This window comes from Mobula birostris, chromosome 23 (assembly GCF_030028105.1).
Source record: "Mobula birostris isolate sMobBir1 chromosome 23, sMobBir1.hap1, whole genome shotgun sequence".
Classification (NCBI taxonomy): domain Eukaryota; kingdom Metazoa; phylum Chordata; class Chondrichthyes; order Myliobatiformes; family Myliobatidae; genus Mobula; species Mobula birostris.
Genome location: NC_092392.1, coordinates 15,792,102 through 15,810,605, shown reverse-complemented (window position 1 = coordinate 15,810,605; position 18,504 = coordinate 15,792,102). Strand labels below are relative to the sequence as shown.

The 18,504-nt window shown below is 36.3% G+C and overlaps 1 protein-coding gene across 1 annotated transcript in view; it reads right to left on the bottom strand.

The window, feature by feature from the left end:
- Positions 1-18,504, bottom strand: part of LOC140186744 (lysine-specific demethylase RSBN1L-like) — a 76,315-nt gene that overhangs the window by 18,574 nt on the left and 39,237 nt on the right. Inside the window, exon 3 of the mRNA XM_072241259.1 lies at positions 4,250-4,387. Within this exon, the coding sequence (XP_072097360.1) occupies positions 4,250-4,387 (138 nt within the window). The remainder of the gene's footprint in view (positions 1-4,249; positions 4,388-18,504) is intronic.

The following is an 18,504-nucleotide window of genomic DNA, read 5'->3' as shown; positions in this document are numbered from 1 at the left end:
ATACATATATATTTACTTATTTTTTCCTTGATTTGTAAGTCTTTAATATTAGTTGTAGTATATATTAATATTTATCCTTTTTTTGAATACATGGCTGTGTATTTTAAATGGATTTAAGATGGCCGTCATTAGCTCGGTCTTAACTACTGTTAAGGCGTAATATGAAAATATTTGGAATTTGTTTACTTCTTTATGTATTCTTTGTTATGTCTTTTTGGTGGTGGTAATTTTTTTTACTTCGTAAATGGAGCTGCCACCTGGAGACAAGGGTTAAGGGTCAATAGTTTAGCATGTCATTCGCCTATTGGACGATTTCTGGGCTTTCGGGGGAGGTGGGTGGGTCTATTAGGTTAGTTTTTTCCTGACTGGGCAGTCCTGAGGGGTTTCTCTTTGTCAATCATCTTTCTGATTGAGTCATGCTTCCACCTTTCTTCCAATTTGGGCTGCACCTGGCGTTAGATTAGTTTATAGAATTTTTGAATTAAATTTTAAATATGGATCTCAATAAAATCAATATAATATCTTGGAATTTAAACGGTATGAACCAACCTATTAAGTGTAGAAAGATTTTTAAGAAATTAAAAACACTTCATGCAGATATTATTTTTGAGCAGGAGACACATATTCGTAAACAAGATGAAAATCGCTTTTTTAAATTTTGGGAGGGACCCTTATTTCACTCTTTATCAGTAAATAAAATAATAGGGGTATCTATTTTTATTAATTCTAAAATCTTTTTTGTTCATTTTAATACTGTTACTGATTTAATTGGAAGATATTTAATTGTTACTGGTTTGTTGTGTGGTCAAAAGGTGGCTTTGGTTTGAGTATATGCACCTAATACAGACAAACCCGATTTTTTTAAAGAAGCTATTTTCTGTATTGCCGAATTTAAATGAATATACGATCATTATGGGCGGTGACTTTAACTGTTGTCTTAACCCATTGATTGACAGATCGTCCACCAATCCGTCACTTTCTAACAAAGCTGCAACTTTCTTCTTTTTTATTTGAATACGGTCTGGTCGACATTTGGAAATTCAAATTTCCTAAAGAAAAAGATTTTTCTTTTTTTTCCCCACATGTATATCATAAATATTCAAGAATTAATTATTTTTTCTTGGATACACGATTGGTGCCCTCTGTTGTTGACTGTGCTTATGATGTGATTGCGTTGTCAGATCATGCACCTATGAAACTAACTTCGGAATTTTCTGATAACATTTACAGACCTTAGTGGAGATTTAATATTTCATTGTTGCAGATTCAACTTTTGTAAATTTTATTAAAGAACAAATTTCTCTATTTCTTGAATTGAATACAACTGAGGGAATGTCAAATTTGGTTATTTGGGATATGATGAAATCTTTTCTTAAGGGACAGATAATTTTATATTCAGTAGGTTCAAGAAGGAAAACTAAGGCGGAACTTTTGCTGATCACTAATAGGATTAAAGAAATAGATAAACTCTATTCAGTAATGCCTAGTGAAGATCTCTTTACGGAAAGGGTGGAACTCTAAGCACAACATGATTTGCTTTTGACTTTTCCCATTGAACAGCAACTTTTTAAATCCAAAAGCCAATTTTATATACACAGAGACAAATCAGGCAAATTATTAGCTGGTCAGTTGAAAGCAAGTATGGCTAGAAGACAGATCCTGAAAATAAGAAGACCTGATAGAACTACAACAGTAGATCCTCATGAAAAAAATAAGACGTTTATGGATTTCTACTCTAATCTTCATGTCCGAATTTTCAGATATTACTTTTATGAATAGTTTTTTGCAAAAAGTGAATATACCTAAAATTTCTATTCAAGATGTGAATGCATTAGACGCACCTATTAAACTAGAGGAAATAGCAAGGGCTATATCCTCTCTTCAATCAGCTAAAGCTCTGGGACCAGATGGATGTACAGTGGAATTTTATAAGACTTTTACTGATATACTTATACCTTATTTATGTCAAATTTTCACTGACTCTATATCCTCTGGAACTCTCCCGAAAACTTTCTATGAAGCTTCAATATCTTTAATTCAGAAAAAAGATAAAGATTTATCTGAATGTGCCTCTTATAGACTAATTTCTCTATTGAATGTGGGTTTTTAAATTCTCTCTAAGATTTTGGCTAATAGACTTGAGAATATCTTACCTAACGTTATTTCCAATGACCAAACTGGATTTATTAAAAATAGATATTCACATTTTAATATTCAAAGATTATTAAATATTATTCACTCTTCACCATCTAAAGAATCTGAATGTGTTGTTTCTCTTCATGCAGACAAAGTTTTTGATAGTGATCTTACTTATTTGAGGTTTTGGAAAGATTTAATTTTGGCCCAGGATGGCTTTGCCTAACTTTAGAATGTACTATTGGGCAATTAATATTCGATATATTACTTTTTGGATTCACTATTCAGATGTACATGAATGTCCTTCATGGTTGGATCTAGAGGTAAACTCAGTGAAAGGTTTTTCTTTGGCCTCTTTACTGGGAGTTTCTCTTCCCTTTTTGTTTTTTAAGATTAGCAGACAAGAATTTGATCCCGTTATTAAATATACATAAAGAATTTGGTTCCAGTTTCGTAGATTTTTTTTGAGTTTAATAATTTTATTCTTTCTCGTAATATCTATCTCAATTATTTTTTTAAACCATCAATTTTGGATAAGGCCTTTCTAATTTGGAAAACCAAGGGAATAACAACTTTTTCAGATTTATTTTTAGGGGACTGTTTAATGTCTTTTTCTCAGTTAGCAGATAAATATGATTTATCTAATGTACATTTTTTTAGATATTTACAAATTAGGAATTTTTTACGTGGTTTGTTACCAAATTACCCTTCTGCTTATCCACCTAATATGATAGATGTTCTTTTTCAGTTTAAACCATTTCAAAAAGGGTTGATAGCTATAATTTATAAACGGTTATTGAGTTTACGAATGATATCTAATGATAAAATTAAACGCGCTTGGGAATTGGAACTTCAAGAGTCATTTTCAGATAACCAATGGAGTAAAATTTTTCATTCGGTTAATAACCCATCTATTCGTGCCCGTCATTCCTTGATACAGTTCAAGGTAGTGCACCGGGGCCATATGTCATAAGATAAACTAGCGCATATTTTCCCCAATATTAATCCTATTTGTGACAGATGTAATACTGAGCTGGCCACTTTAACTCATATGTATTGGTCTTGTATAAAGCTAGATAACTTTTGGAGAAATGTTTTTAAAACACTATCAAGAGTTTTGGATCCGGATTTAAAACCTCATTTGTTTATGGCAATTTTTGGGATTATCCCATCGGAAGCAAGAAATATTCCTGTTTCCACTCAACGTATGATAGCCTTTTCGACTTTACTGGCTAGGAGAGCCATTTTATTGAAGTGGAAAGATTCTAATCTACCTACGGTCTTTTATTGGCTCTCCTCCATTATGTCCTGTTTATGTTTAGAGAAAGTAAGAAGTCGGACATTTGATACACCCTTTTAATTTGAGCAAACATGGCAACCTTTTATCCAATATTTTCACTTAATTTGATTTATTACTCTTTCAATCTCTTTTTTTCGAAGTTTTAAATTTGATCAGAGAGTCTTCTTCTCTTCTTTTTTCAGTTGTATCCTCAAAATGGACTGCCCAGTCCCTTTTTTTTTGTTTTGTTTGTTCTTTTTTTATATATAGTGTAGTGGGTTGTTTATTTTTCTTTTTATTTAAAACCCAATGTTTTTTTCCCTTTCTCCTTTTAAACTGGTAAGAGGAGAATTGTTATTTTCTTTTTTTAATTATATATTTTATACTAGTTTAACCATATCTATGATTTTGACAATGTCTATTTTAATCTTGGTTACTGATATATATATTTGAACTAATTCTCCTCTTGATTGTATTTGTGTTTTTTTTTAATCAATAAAAGGATTAATAAAGTAAGAGGTTAGTCGCATGAGTTTTGTGCACAAATTGCTAAGTTCTAGAATTCTCTGTACCTGAGATTTTGGGAGGTTAGGTTATTTAGATAGGAAATAGATACATTTTAACGATCAAGAAACTGAGGGCTATCAGGAAAAGACACACAAAAAAAAACAGGTGAAGCCTGAGGCAGATCAGCTATGAAAATATTGAATGGCGGAGCAGGGTTGGGGTCTACTCCTATTTTCTCATGTTTTTGTATTCACCATACATGCAGTCCAGAACATTTCCTAACAGTTGTCAATACCTGTAGATTCCTATAATTAAAAAAATACTTGCTTTTAAAAACGGAGACTCTTCCAATCTATCAAGAAACTCTGGAAAATAGTCCCCAACTTCTTCGTCCACAGCTCCTACTAAACTGATCTGTCGCATTGGACCAGCCCTGTAAGTACCATGCGAATATGTACGCTTCACCTAATATCAGATTAAACAAAAAAAACACACTTGTTAAACAAATATACATTAGTCCTGCCATGTTACAATATATAACATTGAGTATGAACATGAAATAAATTTCTTTATAAATCTACGAGGCCTGCGTCAAGAATTGGAGCATTTTCACTTTATGCTCAGTTCACAGTAAAGTATCTCATTTACTATTGAAAGTATAACCCAACTACAATTAAAAAAAAAACAGCTGGTCTGCCACATACCTCGAGAGTAACAAAGGCATGATTTGATGTGGCAGAACATCCAACTTATTTGCTATTGATTGGATGGATGCATTGGTCATGATCTTTCAAGAATCACTTGATTCTTGCATGGCCCCGGAGGACTGGAAAATTGCAAATGTTACTCCACTCTTTAAGATGGGAGGAAGGGAAAAAAGAGGAAATTACAGGCCAGTTAGCCTAACGTCAGTGGTTGGGAAAGTGTTGGAGTCCATTATTAAGGATGAGGTTTTGGGGTACTTGGAGACTAATGATAAAATAAGTCAAACTCAACATGGTTGAGTTTCCTTTCAACAAGGAATCTTGCCAGACAAATCTGTTAGAATTTTTCAAGGAAGTATCAAGCAGGGTGGACAAAGGAGAGGCAGTGGATGTCATTTACTTAGATTTTCAGAAGGATTTCAGATTGATAAGGTGCCTCACATGAGGTTACTTTACAAGATAAAATCCAATGGTGTTACAGGAAATATACTGGCATGGATAGAGGAATGGCTAATAGGCAGGAGACAGTGAGTGGGAATAAAGGGGGCCTTTTCTGGTTGGCTTCCAGTGATTACTAGTGTTCCTTGGGTCAGTATTGAGACTGCTACTTTTCACATTGTTTGCCAGTAATTTAGATAGTGGAACTGATAGCTTTGTGGCAAAGTTTGCGGATGGTATGAAGATAGGTGGAAGGGTAGGTAGTGCTAAGGACTTATGACAAAGTGGAAGAATGGGCACAAAAGTGGTAGATGGAAAGCAGTGGGAAATGTACAATACTGCATTTTAGTAAAAGGAACAATAGAGTAGACTATTATGTAAATGGGGAGAAAATTCAAACAACACAGGTGCAAAGGGATTTAGGAGTCCTTGTGCAAGATTCCCAGGAGGTTAATTCACAGGTTGAGTCTGTAGTAAAGGTGGCAAATGCAATGTTGGCATTTATTTCAAGGGGAATAGAATACAAAAACAAGGAGATAATGCTGAAGCTTTATAAGACACTTGTCAGGCCGCATTTGGAGTACTGTCATTGGACAGAGTCCAAAGGAAGTTCATGAGGATGATTCCGGAAATGAAGGGGTTAATCTATGAGGAAGATTTGGCAGCTTTGGGCCCGTACTCACTGGAAATTAGAAGAATGCATGGGGATCTTATTGAAACCTACCGAATGCTGAAAGGACTAAAGGAGGTTTCCTCTGGGTGGGGGTATCCAGAACTAGAGGGCACAGCCTCAAAACTGAAGGGCAACCCTTTGGAACAGAAGTAAGGTGGAATTTTTTTAGCCAAAGAGTGGTGAATCTGTGGAATGTTCTGCAACAGACAGCAGTGGAGGGTAAGTCCATGGGTATATTCAAAGCAGAAGTTGATAGTTTCCTGATTGATTGGGGAATTAAGGGATATGGTGAGATGGCATGTGTATGGGGTCGAATGGGACCCAGGATCAGCTATGATGAAACCACAGAGTGGACGTGATGGGTGGAATAGCCTAATTCGGCTCCTATGTTTTATAGACGTCTTTTTTAACAATAGAGTTTTAAAAACGTGGAAAGTTGTTGAATAAATATGCTGATCCTGGCACAATAGGGGAAACGAGGCAGGTGGGATCTGAATGAATCAATGCAACTGAACATCATTATGACCAGATTGAAGAATTACAGAATTAACAGTAATCGGAATAGGTGACTTAAATATTAAGTCAGGAAGAGAGAAAAATACAGTAGTGAAAGAAAAATTGGTTAGAGGAAAAAACCATCTTGATGAAACAGCGCCTTCACTTTAGAATATATGAATATAAGCACAAACATCTTCAATTCCTTTTACATTTCCATTTTACCAATGTTACCAATTTCCATCTATTATCTTAATAAGCACATTCTAACTTTAGATTGTTCAATATTCTGCTTCAAATACTGTGTCATATACTTATAAGCATTTTAAAGTAGTAATAACAGTCACTACTTTAGGACCATCGAGGTGAAAATGAAGGTCTTCTCACTGATTCAAAATATAAACCAAAAGAAATAGAGGACATACAGCATTGATTAAAATGACAAACAATAAAAGTGGGACATTTATACAAGATGTCTTTGCTTAAATTCCAAAATTTGCAGTTAACAAAGCAGTCGAGTTAAGTATATGATGCAAAAACACCAGCAAGTATAGGAAGATGCTGGATGGTACTTCCTGATGGCACAATTATTAACAAAGAAATACCCTTCAGATCTCTCAAATAAGCATACCCATCTTCGATTTGCCATTTTTTAAAAGAATCATTTCCTCAACCTTCAAAACTAATTTTCAATCCAATTTCCTCTATGTGGTAAGATAAGTAAAATTCATTTCTTTCTTCCTTTCCAATTACTAGCACAAAGTATAATTACATCACATCCAGCCAAAGGCTTCATTTCAATATAGTGTTCATTTAAGGGAACATAATTAAATGAATTCTTTCCAAATGTGAATATATCTTCAAATTAAGAAGGAAAATCTAACTCTTAACCAGAAATATTTGACAACGCTGAAGCAAAATATTTTGAAGACATTTTAGTTAGATATATAAAAAATATTATTTAAAAAACGTCATGCAACCATTTTCAGAAGAGTACATGTCTAATAGCATTACTCATGACAAGTTCAAAAATATATAAATTTATAACAGAAGGAATGCCACGCAAAACCATCTTAATCATACCAAGTTGCAGTGTTCACCAGCAACTTTGATGTGTGTTAATCATACCAATGACTTATTTTTAAAAAAAGGTCGCTCTAGATCAGGGATTCCCAGACTTTTTTATGCCGTGGACCCAAACCATTAAACGAGGGGTCCGTGGACCTGATTGGGAACCCCCTGCTCTAGATTATTTCAAAATTTTGGAAAACAAATTCTATGTAATGATTCCTCCAACTTAATATGGATGGAAAATAACTCTTTTCATCAATGAAAGAAGGCCTGTGGCTGAGGAAGTATGATGCTGACATTATAAGGCTTGAATTATTAGAATATTTTATTGCTGGTAGCAATACAATTTTTCCCTTATAAGCATCCAGTGATATCCATAGGTCTGTAACCCAGGCCATTTTAAGCAAAATAACGTTACAACAGATCCAATAACAAATTATCAGACTATCTGGGAATTGGGAAAATTTGGTAACTGGCACAGCTTCTCACACTTCCTTGAAATTTATCTTTGTTTCCCATGCTCCTTTTAAACTTACTGGGTTCTCTCAAAATGTTACTGTTAAAAGTAAATTGAAACTGTATGGGAGTATTGAAAGGAACAACATCCAAGAGTCTGGAAAATCCGGTGGTCCAGCAATAAAGTCCGAAGTATCCTGGATTAATAGACTATACTGTATTTCACATCTCTTGTCAACTGCTTGATATATTATTCAAACTTGATGTATTATTCAAGTGATCAGAAACCAAACCAAAGATAAATTCCATTCATCCAGCTCATCACTCAGACTACCCACATTCTCCTCCGTAACACAGCTCTCTGTATCGCTGCACTACTACTGAAATACTCCAGATCATCATCTTCCCTTCCAAGCTTGATATGACAATGAAGACTCTGGATGGACAATAAAAATAGATCTTTTAGATGTACAGTATATGGCATCACTGTGACATGGAAAATTTGTTAAAAGTCCTCTTCCAATAAAGTCATGCAAAATATACTACCGGTAATATGTTAAAAACTACTCATCCTACAAATACTTGGAATACATCTACATAGATAGAGTTTACTACACCATGTAACACACCTGTAAGATGTGCAAACACCTTTTTCTTTAAAATCAAATTCTTGTGACATCACTTTGGCAGTACCTTAAAAGTGTGAATACTTATCAAACTACAGGACACAATAGCCTTTAAAAATGTGTATTCTTAGAGCTTACCATCTCAAAATATGCCTTTTTCACACATCACCAGTTTTTAAAATCAGCTTAATTTTCAACATGTTTTAATTATTTCAGGTTAAAAATCATGCAAAACAGTATACAGTGAATATGCATTTTTGCAACTAAATGGCTGGAAAACCATACCTAATGTGTGTCAAGGCTCCCTGCTAACATCCAAGTTCTGGACTAATCATATCATCCCAAACCAATACAGCTAGCTCTGCTGTAACACAGCTTTCCATAATGCAAATTAGATACATGATTAATGGTTTAGGGAATTTATTTGCAGTGCACAGACCGCATTGGTTATAGTGTGATTATGGTGGGGAATCTACCTTGAAGGCAAAAATAGCCAGTAGTACTACAATGCAACTCTTTATGATGCACAGTTTCTTAGGAACACAGCTACTGCATTAAGCTGAGCTACATACTTAGCTTGTACATTCACATAATGCAAAAACTTTAAAAAAGCATATAGGACTGCATCCCTGCTGCTGCCACCTTGTCCAACACCCCACTCTCACTGCTGACATTCTTGTACCCTTATCACCAATGCTGAAAACCACTTCTGCTGTCTCTTCTAGGGCTCCCTCTATTTCTCTTCTCTTTACTACCTCCACAGAGAAAAGAAACGTCTTCATTTAAGGGACTGTCGGTTACTTGTGGCATTTTATAAACATACTTAATTCATATTTTCTGCATGTAAAAGAATAATTCTACATATGTCAATGTGATCTCTGTACCTTGTATATCTAATACACAATGTTGAGTCAGATAGTACATATCATCATTGATAACTTTTAAAGGAACCACATCAGCTCAGGATTTGTAAGTTTGAGCCTTGAGTCCATTAGAGGCTGTAGGCCAAAGAAGACAGCCTGCCCTGGGCTTCTTAGAGCAGCTTGGGGTTGAGCCCACAAGGAAAATGGCAATTCAGGATTGGGTGTTACGTAATGACCCAGATTTGAGAAAGCAGCTTAAGGTAAAGCAACACTCAGGGGACAGTGATTATAATATGCTAGACCTCACCCTGCAGCTTGAGGAGGAGAAACTAAAATCAGACGTATCAGCATTACAGTGGAGTAAAAGGAAATACAGAGGCATAAGACAGCAGTCGGCCAAAGTTGACTGGGAGGGGACACTAGCAGGGAGGGTGGGAGATCAGCAATGACTGGAGTTACTGGGAGCAATTCAGAAAGTGCAGGAAAGAAACATCACAAATATGAAGAAGGGAGTGTGAAGCAGCCATGACTGACAAGGGAAGTCTAAGATAGCATAAAAGCTAAAGCGAAGGCATATAATAGAGCAATGATTAGTGGGAAGGTAGATGATTGGGAAGCTTTTAAAAACCAACAGAAAGCAACTAAGATAGCCACAAAGCGAGAAAAGATGAAATATGAAAGTAAGCTTGTCAGTAATATAAAAGAGATTACAAGAAGTTTTCTTTTCTGATATAGATATATAAAGAATAAAAAATAATAAAAAGAATAAAAAAGACCTCTGTAAGGACCTCTGGGAAATTACATTGGAGAGGCAGTAATGGGGGACAAAGAAATGACGGACAATCTTAGTAAGTATTTTGTGTCAGTCTTCACTCTGGATAACATTGACAGAATGCCAGAATTGCAAGAGTATCAGGAGGAAGAAGTGGTTGTTGTTGTTATGATCAAGGAGAAAGTACATTCAAAGCAAAAAAAGTCTGAAGGTAGATGAGATGGATGACACCCAAAGGTTCTAAAAGAGGTAGCTGAAGAGATTGTGGAGGCATTAGTAATGATCTTCCAAGAATAACTTTCCGGAGTACTGAAAAATTGCAAATGTCACTCCACTCTTTACGAAAGGAGGAAGAAGAGTGGAAATTATAGGCCAGGTAGACTGACTTCAGTGGTTGGGAAGATGCTGGAGTCTATTTTTAAGGATGAGGTTTTGGGGTACTTAAAGGCACATGACAAAATAGACCAAAGTCAGCATGGCTTTTCAAGGAGAAATCTTATCTGACAAATCTGTTGGAATTATTTGAGGAAATAACAGGCAGAATAGACAAAGGAAAACCAGTGTAAGCTGTTCATTTGGACTTTCAGGAGGCCTTTATCAAGGTGCTGGACAGGAGACTACTTTTAAAAAAAAAATAAGAGCCCATTAGAAGATTGTCTGACTGGTAGAAGACGAAGAGTGGAATAAAGGGGGCCTTTCTGGTTGGCTGCCGGTAACTAGTGGTGTTCTGCAGGGACTGGTGTTAGGTCCACTTCTTTTCATGTCATATGTCAGATGAAGAAATTGATGGCTTTGTGACCAAGTTTGCAGGTGATATGAAGATAGGTGGAGGGGCAGGTAGTGTTGAAGCAGGGTGTCTACAGAATGTCTTTAGACACATTGGGAGAATGGGCAAAAAAGTGACAGATATAGTGTAGGGAAGTCATGCACTTTGGTAGAATGAATAAAGGCATGGACTAATTTCTAAATGTGGAGAAAATTCAAAAATCAGAAGTGTAAAGGGACTTAGGAGTCCTTTTGCAGGGTTCCCTAAAAGTTAACTTGCAGGGTTGAGTTGGTGGTAAGGAAGGCAAAGGCAATGTTAGCATTCATTACAAGAGGACAAGAATACAAAAGCAAGGATATAATTCCAAGGTTTTTTAAGGTATTGATCAAACAGAACTGTGAGCAGTTTTAGAAAAGATGTGCTGGTATTGGAGAGGACCCAGAGGAGGCTCATGAGAATGATCTCAGGAATTAAAGGGTTAACATACAAGAGCGTTTGATGGCTCTAGACCTGTACTCCCTGGTGTTTAGAAGAATGAGGGGGTATCTCATTGAAACCCAAGGAATACTGAAAGGCCGAGATAGAGTGCAAGTGGAGAAGATGTTTCCTATAGTGGGGGATTCTAGGACCAGAGAGTACAGCCTCAGGATAGAGGGAAATCCATTTAGAACAGAGACAAGGAGAATTTCTTTTGCCAGAGGTGGTGAATCTGTGAAATTCATTGCCACAGACAGCAGTGCAGGCCAAGTTATTGGGTATATTAAAAACAGAGGTTGATAGGTTCTTGATTATTCAGGATGTCAAAGGTTATGGAGAAAAGGTAGGAGAATTGGGTTGAGAGAGATAATAAATTAGCCACAATGGAATGGCAGAGCAGAGCTGGGACAAAATGGCATGATGCTGCTCCTGTGATATTATGGCCTAAAGGACTATGTACTGTATCTGCACGGGCGGGAGGGAGGGAGGGAGGAAGGGGGCTTAGTTTACTGCTGCTGTTTTGTTGCTTGTTGTGTTCTATTTTGTTCTGCTGCTATGTTGATGCTGGAATGTGTGGCGTCACTTGTGGGCTGCCACCAGGACATCCTCAGGTGTGTTGATTGTTAACTCAGACAATGTATTTCACTGTATATTTCCATATACAAATAAACTTGAATCTTGAATAAAGTGAACCTGCTTTTACAATTTAATATCTAAATATAGCAAGTGATTATTTCCATGTCTGGATTCTGGCAAATAATGCTCTCCTTAATCACTACAGCAAGATAAATTAATCTCTTTCTACAAGGTTATAGGAAAGGTTTATGAATGTTTACAGTTTACCTGAGTTGTATATGATACTTCTGACAAACTCAATTAAGTACAGAAAAATGAAGGCCAACTAACAATTTAGTTTCTAAGCAAATATTTAAGAAGCAAGATTTAAGGTCCCAGGGCAGTTTGGGGGAAAAAGATAAATCATTGAATATAATGTTTCTGGAAATATAAACAGATTATAAGGACAAACAAAAATGTTCTACGCATGAAGCAACCATTAATTCCCTCTACCATGGCTGAAAGAGCACTTGACTGCAATTTCACTCTTATCCCTTTTTCTTCCGCCTCTCCTTAGCTAGGATCTCTGTCCTCACATTCTACGTCAACACATCATCTACTGCAATTTCGGCACATAAATGCACCTTTCTCTTTACATAGAAAATAGGATTCCAAATGGATAGTTTTGACCTCATGCTTCCATCTCTGCTAATACCCACTTCATTCAATAACACATTCTAATTTAATCACAGAAACGCAATAATCTCCCTTTTATATTTCAGCCTTCCCACTATTCAAAACCCCAAGACCTACCTAGTGTTCATGGTTCACAACATTGTCTCCTCTATGTCAGGAACTAAATGCAAATTGAGCAACTACTTTGCAGAATATCTCTGTACAGTGCACTAGTGTGATTATGAACTTCCAGATGCCACACCCCAATCCTTACATTGCTTTTCTTTACCATTCCAATACAACCTTGAGAAATAAAACCTTGTCTTTCAACTGGGTATTTTTAGATTTTGTACTGAACACCAAGTTCGACAATTTCAAAAAGTCCTATTTTGCAATAAGCTTTATATTTTAATTTAGATTCAACCATCAGCTTGCACTGCAACATTCTAGACTGATTCTTTCTTCACTTACCAATCCTCTTTTTTCACCATGAATTTCCACTGCTTTTCTCTCCTGCCTCTCCATTTTGTTTCCTACTGCCCTCCCCAATTTCATTACATCTTAGAACTTCATCTTAAAGCTAGAAAAATCTCTAGCTTTTCCTAATGAAAGATTATCAACTGATAACATTAATTCAATTTCCAACTGCACAAATGAGAACTTCCCACATTTTCTGTTTAAAAGTAGCTCTAGTGAGTAGCTTAACTGTGCAAAGTTTTGAACTCCGAATCCAACAAAGGATGAATTTGTCTTGGTTGCAGTCCAGCACTGATTCACTGAGTTGATCCTCAGTATTCTGGGAGATTTACTTGAATTATTTTATATACAATATCATTTAAACAAGTGAGAAGAATTATTGCAGAAACATAAGATCTGAGCCAAATGCTGAGAGGCTGTTTCTTCTAGCTGAGGTACCAATGCTAGAGCTCAGTATTTTTGAAATGAAACAAGTTACTCAAAGAGTTGCAATTTTTTTTTTAGAACTCTTAACCCCTGGATGTTGTTGATGCTGAGCCATGCACTTGAGGAAGAGGATCAACCATGATCATATTCAATGGCAAAGTAGGTTTTGATGTCAATCCTGCCTCTATTTCATGTTAAGGAATCTCTCCAGCACTTGCAATGCTAAATATTGCTTTAGTTAAGCTGTTTTCAAAGTCCTATTGACTGTGTTATCATGCAAACAAATAGTCTAGAGTTCCTCAAAAAACAGTCAAAAAGCCCGGTTCTATCAATATGTTAAAATAACTTAACAAAGAAACCCCAGTTAAAAAAATGGTACAATTTTTTTTTACAAATTTTACAATTTTCCAAATTTCCAGTGTTTCACTTAACTGTGCTTGCCAATTGCTGCTTCAAAGTGTCACATGGTGAGTCATTGAAAAGTACTGTTCAGCAAGATGTATTACTTTCTCTTGCTGTATAAAATGCATTTAACATAATTGACAAAAATCAAATTACTGCACCTCTCTCTTAATGACTTTCATAGAGATGTTCACTATTTCTAATTTTTTTGTTTAATTATATGTAAGCTTAGGGACAGCACAGAAATGTAAGAAATAAGAACAAAAGAAGGCCATTTAATCAATCCTGCCTGCTCCGTAGTTCAAGATCATGACTGCGCTTTTACCTCAACATGAAGTTTTTATAGCACCCCACATCCCCCCATTCTCCCAAAACAAAAAATGTATTGATCTCTCTTGAAGCTACTTAATAACAATCCTTCCATTGCTGTCTTGGGTAGAGAATTTCAGAGATTTACTACATTCTTGGTGAAGAAATTTTTCATCTGTCCTGAATGACCAACTCTTAATTTTGAGGCATGTTTTGTTGCCTCCTGACACCCTAGCCAGCAGAAATATTGAGTCTGCGACCATGCTATCAAGTACTTCAGCATTTTTATGCATTTCAATGAGAAAGCATAAAAGCTAGCAAATTAATTGATGTACTTGCAAAATCCATTTTTGGAGATTGGAGACACAAGCTAATTCTAGCTGCTTTGCAGTTTGCTTTCCTCAGTTGATAACAAGATGCGTTGAACTTTACATGATCTAAGAGCAACTATCATATGAGAACAAACCTTCAAATATAGGTGGATACTGACACACCTCTAATAAATATCCTATTACAATTTACAAAATAATATGCATCTAGCTTTAATCATTTACATACTCATTAACTACAAATAGGAGGCCACTCAGTCCCTCAAACCTGCTCCACTATTTAGTAAGTTCTGGACCAATCTGACTGCCATCTCAACTCTGCATCTCCACCTACAAATGGTACCTTTCATCACTTTGCTTACCAATTTTTTTTGGGCAGGATACATAGATATTCAAAGACCTCTCCCACCTCTTTGGAAGAAGTGCTCCAAAATCTCATGATACACAGACAAAAAGATTGTCTTAGTTCACCTTAAATGAATGACCCTTTATTTCTTAAAAAAGTGACACCTAGCTCCGAATTATCCCACAAAAACATCCTTTCATCACCCGATCTGCCATATTCCTTTGAAGTTTTACATGGTTTTATCAAGTCCTCTCTCACTTTTCTAAAATCCAGTGAACGCAGGCCTAACTTGCTCAGGGTCTCTTCATACATTAACCCTTAGCCCAGGAATCAACCTCTCATTCTAAGTGAATACAAGCCTGGCCAGTCAATCTCACGTGTAAACCTCCCAAGAACCTGCTTAACCTGTTTAAAACAAACAAGATGAATACTAAACATAGAACCCCAGATATAGTTTCAACAAAGCTCCATAAAACTGAAGTATAGCCGGCATTTTTCCAGTTTAATTTTTCAAGTAATAAATAACATTCTATTAACTTTCCTTTTCTATCCATAATAAATTTAGCAATACATTTGGTAAAGCAAAAGTCAGATGTACGAGTATTAGAGTGGAGTAAAGGAAATGACTGAGGCACAAGAGAGGAGTTGGCCACAGTTGATTGGAAAAGAACACTGGCAGGGATGCTGGCAGAGAAGCAATGGCTGGAATTTCTGTAAGCAATTCGGAAAGCACAGGATATATACATCCCCCAAAGAGGAAAAAGTGTTCTAAAGGAAAGATGACACAACCATAGCTAACAAGAGAAGTCAAAGCCAACATAAAAGCCAAAGAGAGGGCATACAATAGAGCAAAAATTAGTGGGAAATTAGAGGATTTGGAAGGTTTTAAAAACCACAGAAGGCAACTAATAAAGTCATTAAGGTAAAGATGGAATACGAAAGTAAGCTAGACAATAATATTAAAGTGAACATCAAAAGTTCCTTCAGATACATAAAGTATAAAAGAGAGGTGAGAGTGGATATCGGATCGCTGGAAAATGATGCTGGAAGGTAGTAACAGGGGACAACGAAATGGCGGACGAACTGAATAAGTATTTTGCATCAGTCTTCACTGTGGAAGACACCAGCAGAATGGTGGAAGTTCCAGGTATCAAGAAGCATCAAGTGTGTGAAGTTAACATAACTATAGAGGAAGTTCTTGAGAAACTGAAAGGTCTGAAGGTAGATAAAACACCTGGACCAGATGGTGTACACCCCGGAGTTCTGAATGAGGTGGCTGAGGAGATTGTGAAGGCAGTAGTAATGAACTTTCAAGAATCACTAGATTCTGGAATGGCTCTGCAAGACTGGAAAATTGCAAACTCCACTCTTCAAGAAGGAAGAGGCAGAAGAAAGGAAACTATAAGCCAATTCGTATGACCTCAGTAGTTCAGAAGATGGAGTTGATTATTAAGATTGAGGTCTCAGGGTTCTTAGAGGTGCATGATGAGTAGTCAGTGTGGTTTCCTCAAGGGAAAATCTTGCCTGACAAATCTGTTGGAAACCCTTGAAGAAGTAACAAGCAGGATAGACAAAGGAGAATCAGTTGATGTTGTGTACTTAGATTTTCAGAAGGCCTCTGACAAGGTGCCACACATGAGGCCTCTATCTCCTGATCTCCATGGAACACCTCTGGCCACAGACCTGTTGTCAGAAACCCTTCCTCCACTGCTACCCTTTGTCTTCTAATCTTTGCCTTTAAATCTCTCAGACTGTATGTCTCAGATTGGAAGAAAATAGGTGCAATGGTGCCTTGCTCAGTGTTCAGGCTGTGTTCTCAGATAGAAGAATGATAATCGAATGTGCCAAATTGGGTCATTATAGCATAAAAGAGATGCCAATACTAATAGTACAGGCTGCTCCTGAGCAATAAACAGGTTCTGTTTTTAAGGATGTCCCAAAGTCAACTAAGTCCACAAAATGAAAAAATATGCTTTTAAAAAAAAAAGTGGATACAGTAACCATAACTCTATAGTACTGAGATGACTATAAGAGTGATATGAAATAATTACTAAAAATGGAGGGAGAGCGAAATCTAGTTCTGTTATTTGTAGGAATGAATGTTCATGTGCAGGTTGAACTTTTAAAATTAATATAGAGGGCATATGCATGAATCAGACATTTGCAACCCAGGTATGACCTGTACTATACTGGGAACCAGTCACAAACTTCTGCCCTCAGATGTAATAAACTCAACAGTAATCACTGAATGGCAAGATTATTACTATAAAGGTCTCCAGGCTTGGGAGAGCTGCGCAGTCAAAGGGAGAGAGGGAAAGACAGCAGCTTTCCAGCATTGGGTGATTAGATCCAGATGATCTGTCAACATGAAGAGAAGCTGCCACTCATTGTGTTGGACAGTCTTGAGACTCACATTGTAAGCACCAAATGTTTCTTGCAAACCCAGCTTGCCCATCACTATCTCCCATCACTAACTTATCCATACTGAATCATTGATGACCCCTGTTGTTGGAGCATGAAAGGGATAGCAAAGTGCACAGACCAAGCAGATTATCATTTTTAAAAACATGAAAAAAGTTCAGGTGGGTATCTACCTGTGTTTGGTTTCGGTGACCAATGTCCAAATAAAACAATAAATACCCTACAGGGCAAATCCAAATAGGGCACCACAGCTCTGCCCAAAAGAATGGTTCCTAAAAATACATTTTCTTTCTGCACAGTACATGTTAAATAACCACAGCATCAACTTGCTTCAATTAGAATAAGTTATTCAGCTAAAATTATTTATTTTATTGTTTTCCAATCTTCACAAAAACTCAATTAAAATAGCCTACTATAAATACAGTAGATTCTGGTTATTTGGATCATTGATTAATAAGGACAGCCGCTTATTTGGGACAACTCTTAAAGAACAAAAATTAATTGAGAAAATAGCTGGGATTCCCTTAGTTTATTTTGGACAACATGCTGCTTAATTGAGACAAGAGACTGTTGCTGAAGTTTTTATACTAGCGTCAGCTGTGCGCACTTATGTGGCCAGTAAAGACTACAACTTGAAGTGAACAGTTTTTAAATAGCGTCAGTTTTGTGTGTGTAAACAGTAAGACAATTTGGAACTGTTTTGCTCACTGAAGTTTCAAGCATTCAAGCTTAGAGATACCCGAAACAGCTGGGAGCGAAAATGAAACAATTTCATTACCTCAATAAGTTAGGAGCTATGAAGAATTTGAACACATCGACAATCATCTTGAATGTTGCAATGAAAATGAAGATTTGGAGGATGCAATCATTGGAAGTATCATATGAAGGCAGTTCATTATCTGTACTAGGTGTCTGTGCTGATTTTTTTCATTTAGTCGATCAAAAGAACACGACAGCGTACACTGGATGAATTCATCCATCAATAACAATTACAAACTAATACTTAATTTTATAGCACTGCTGTAGTATTGGTAACGTTCTAATGTGTTCTCTATTTCATTAAAATACATAATTTGTTACTCAGTTAAATGGTAGTTTGTCTTTTTTTAATCTTTTTAACTATTTCCGTGAAACTTCGGCTAATTGGGGCAACTGCTTAATTGGGCTTACATGTACTGCTCCTGATGTGTCCAAATTAACCAGAATCCATTGTATTATAACTGCACACTATGCCCTCTTTACCTGTATACACGTCATGGGGATAAGACATAGATAGCAGCACGGCACTTTCCTTTGTATCC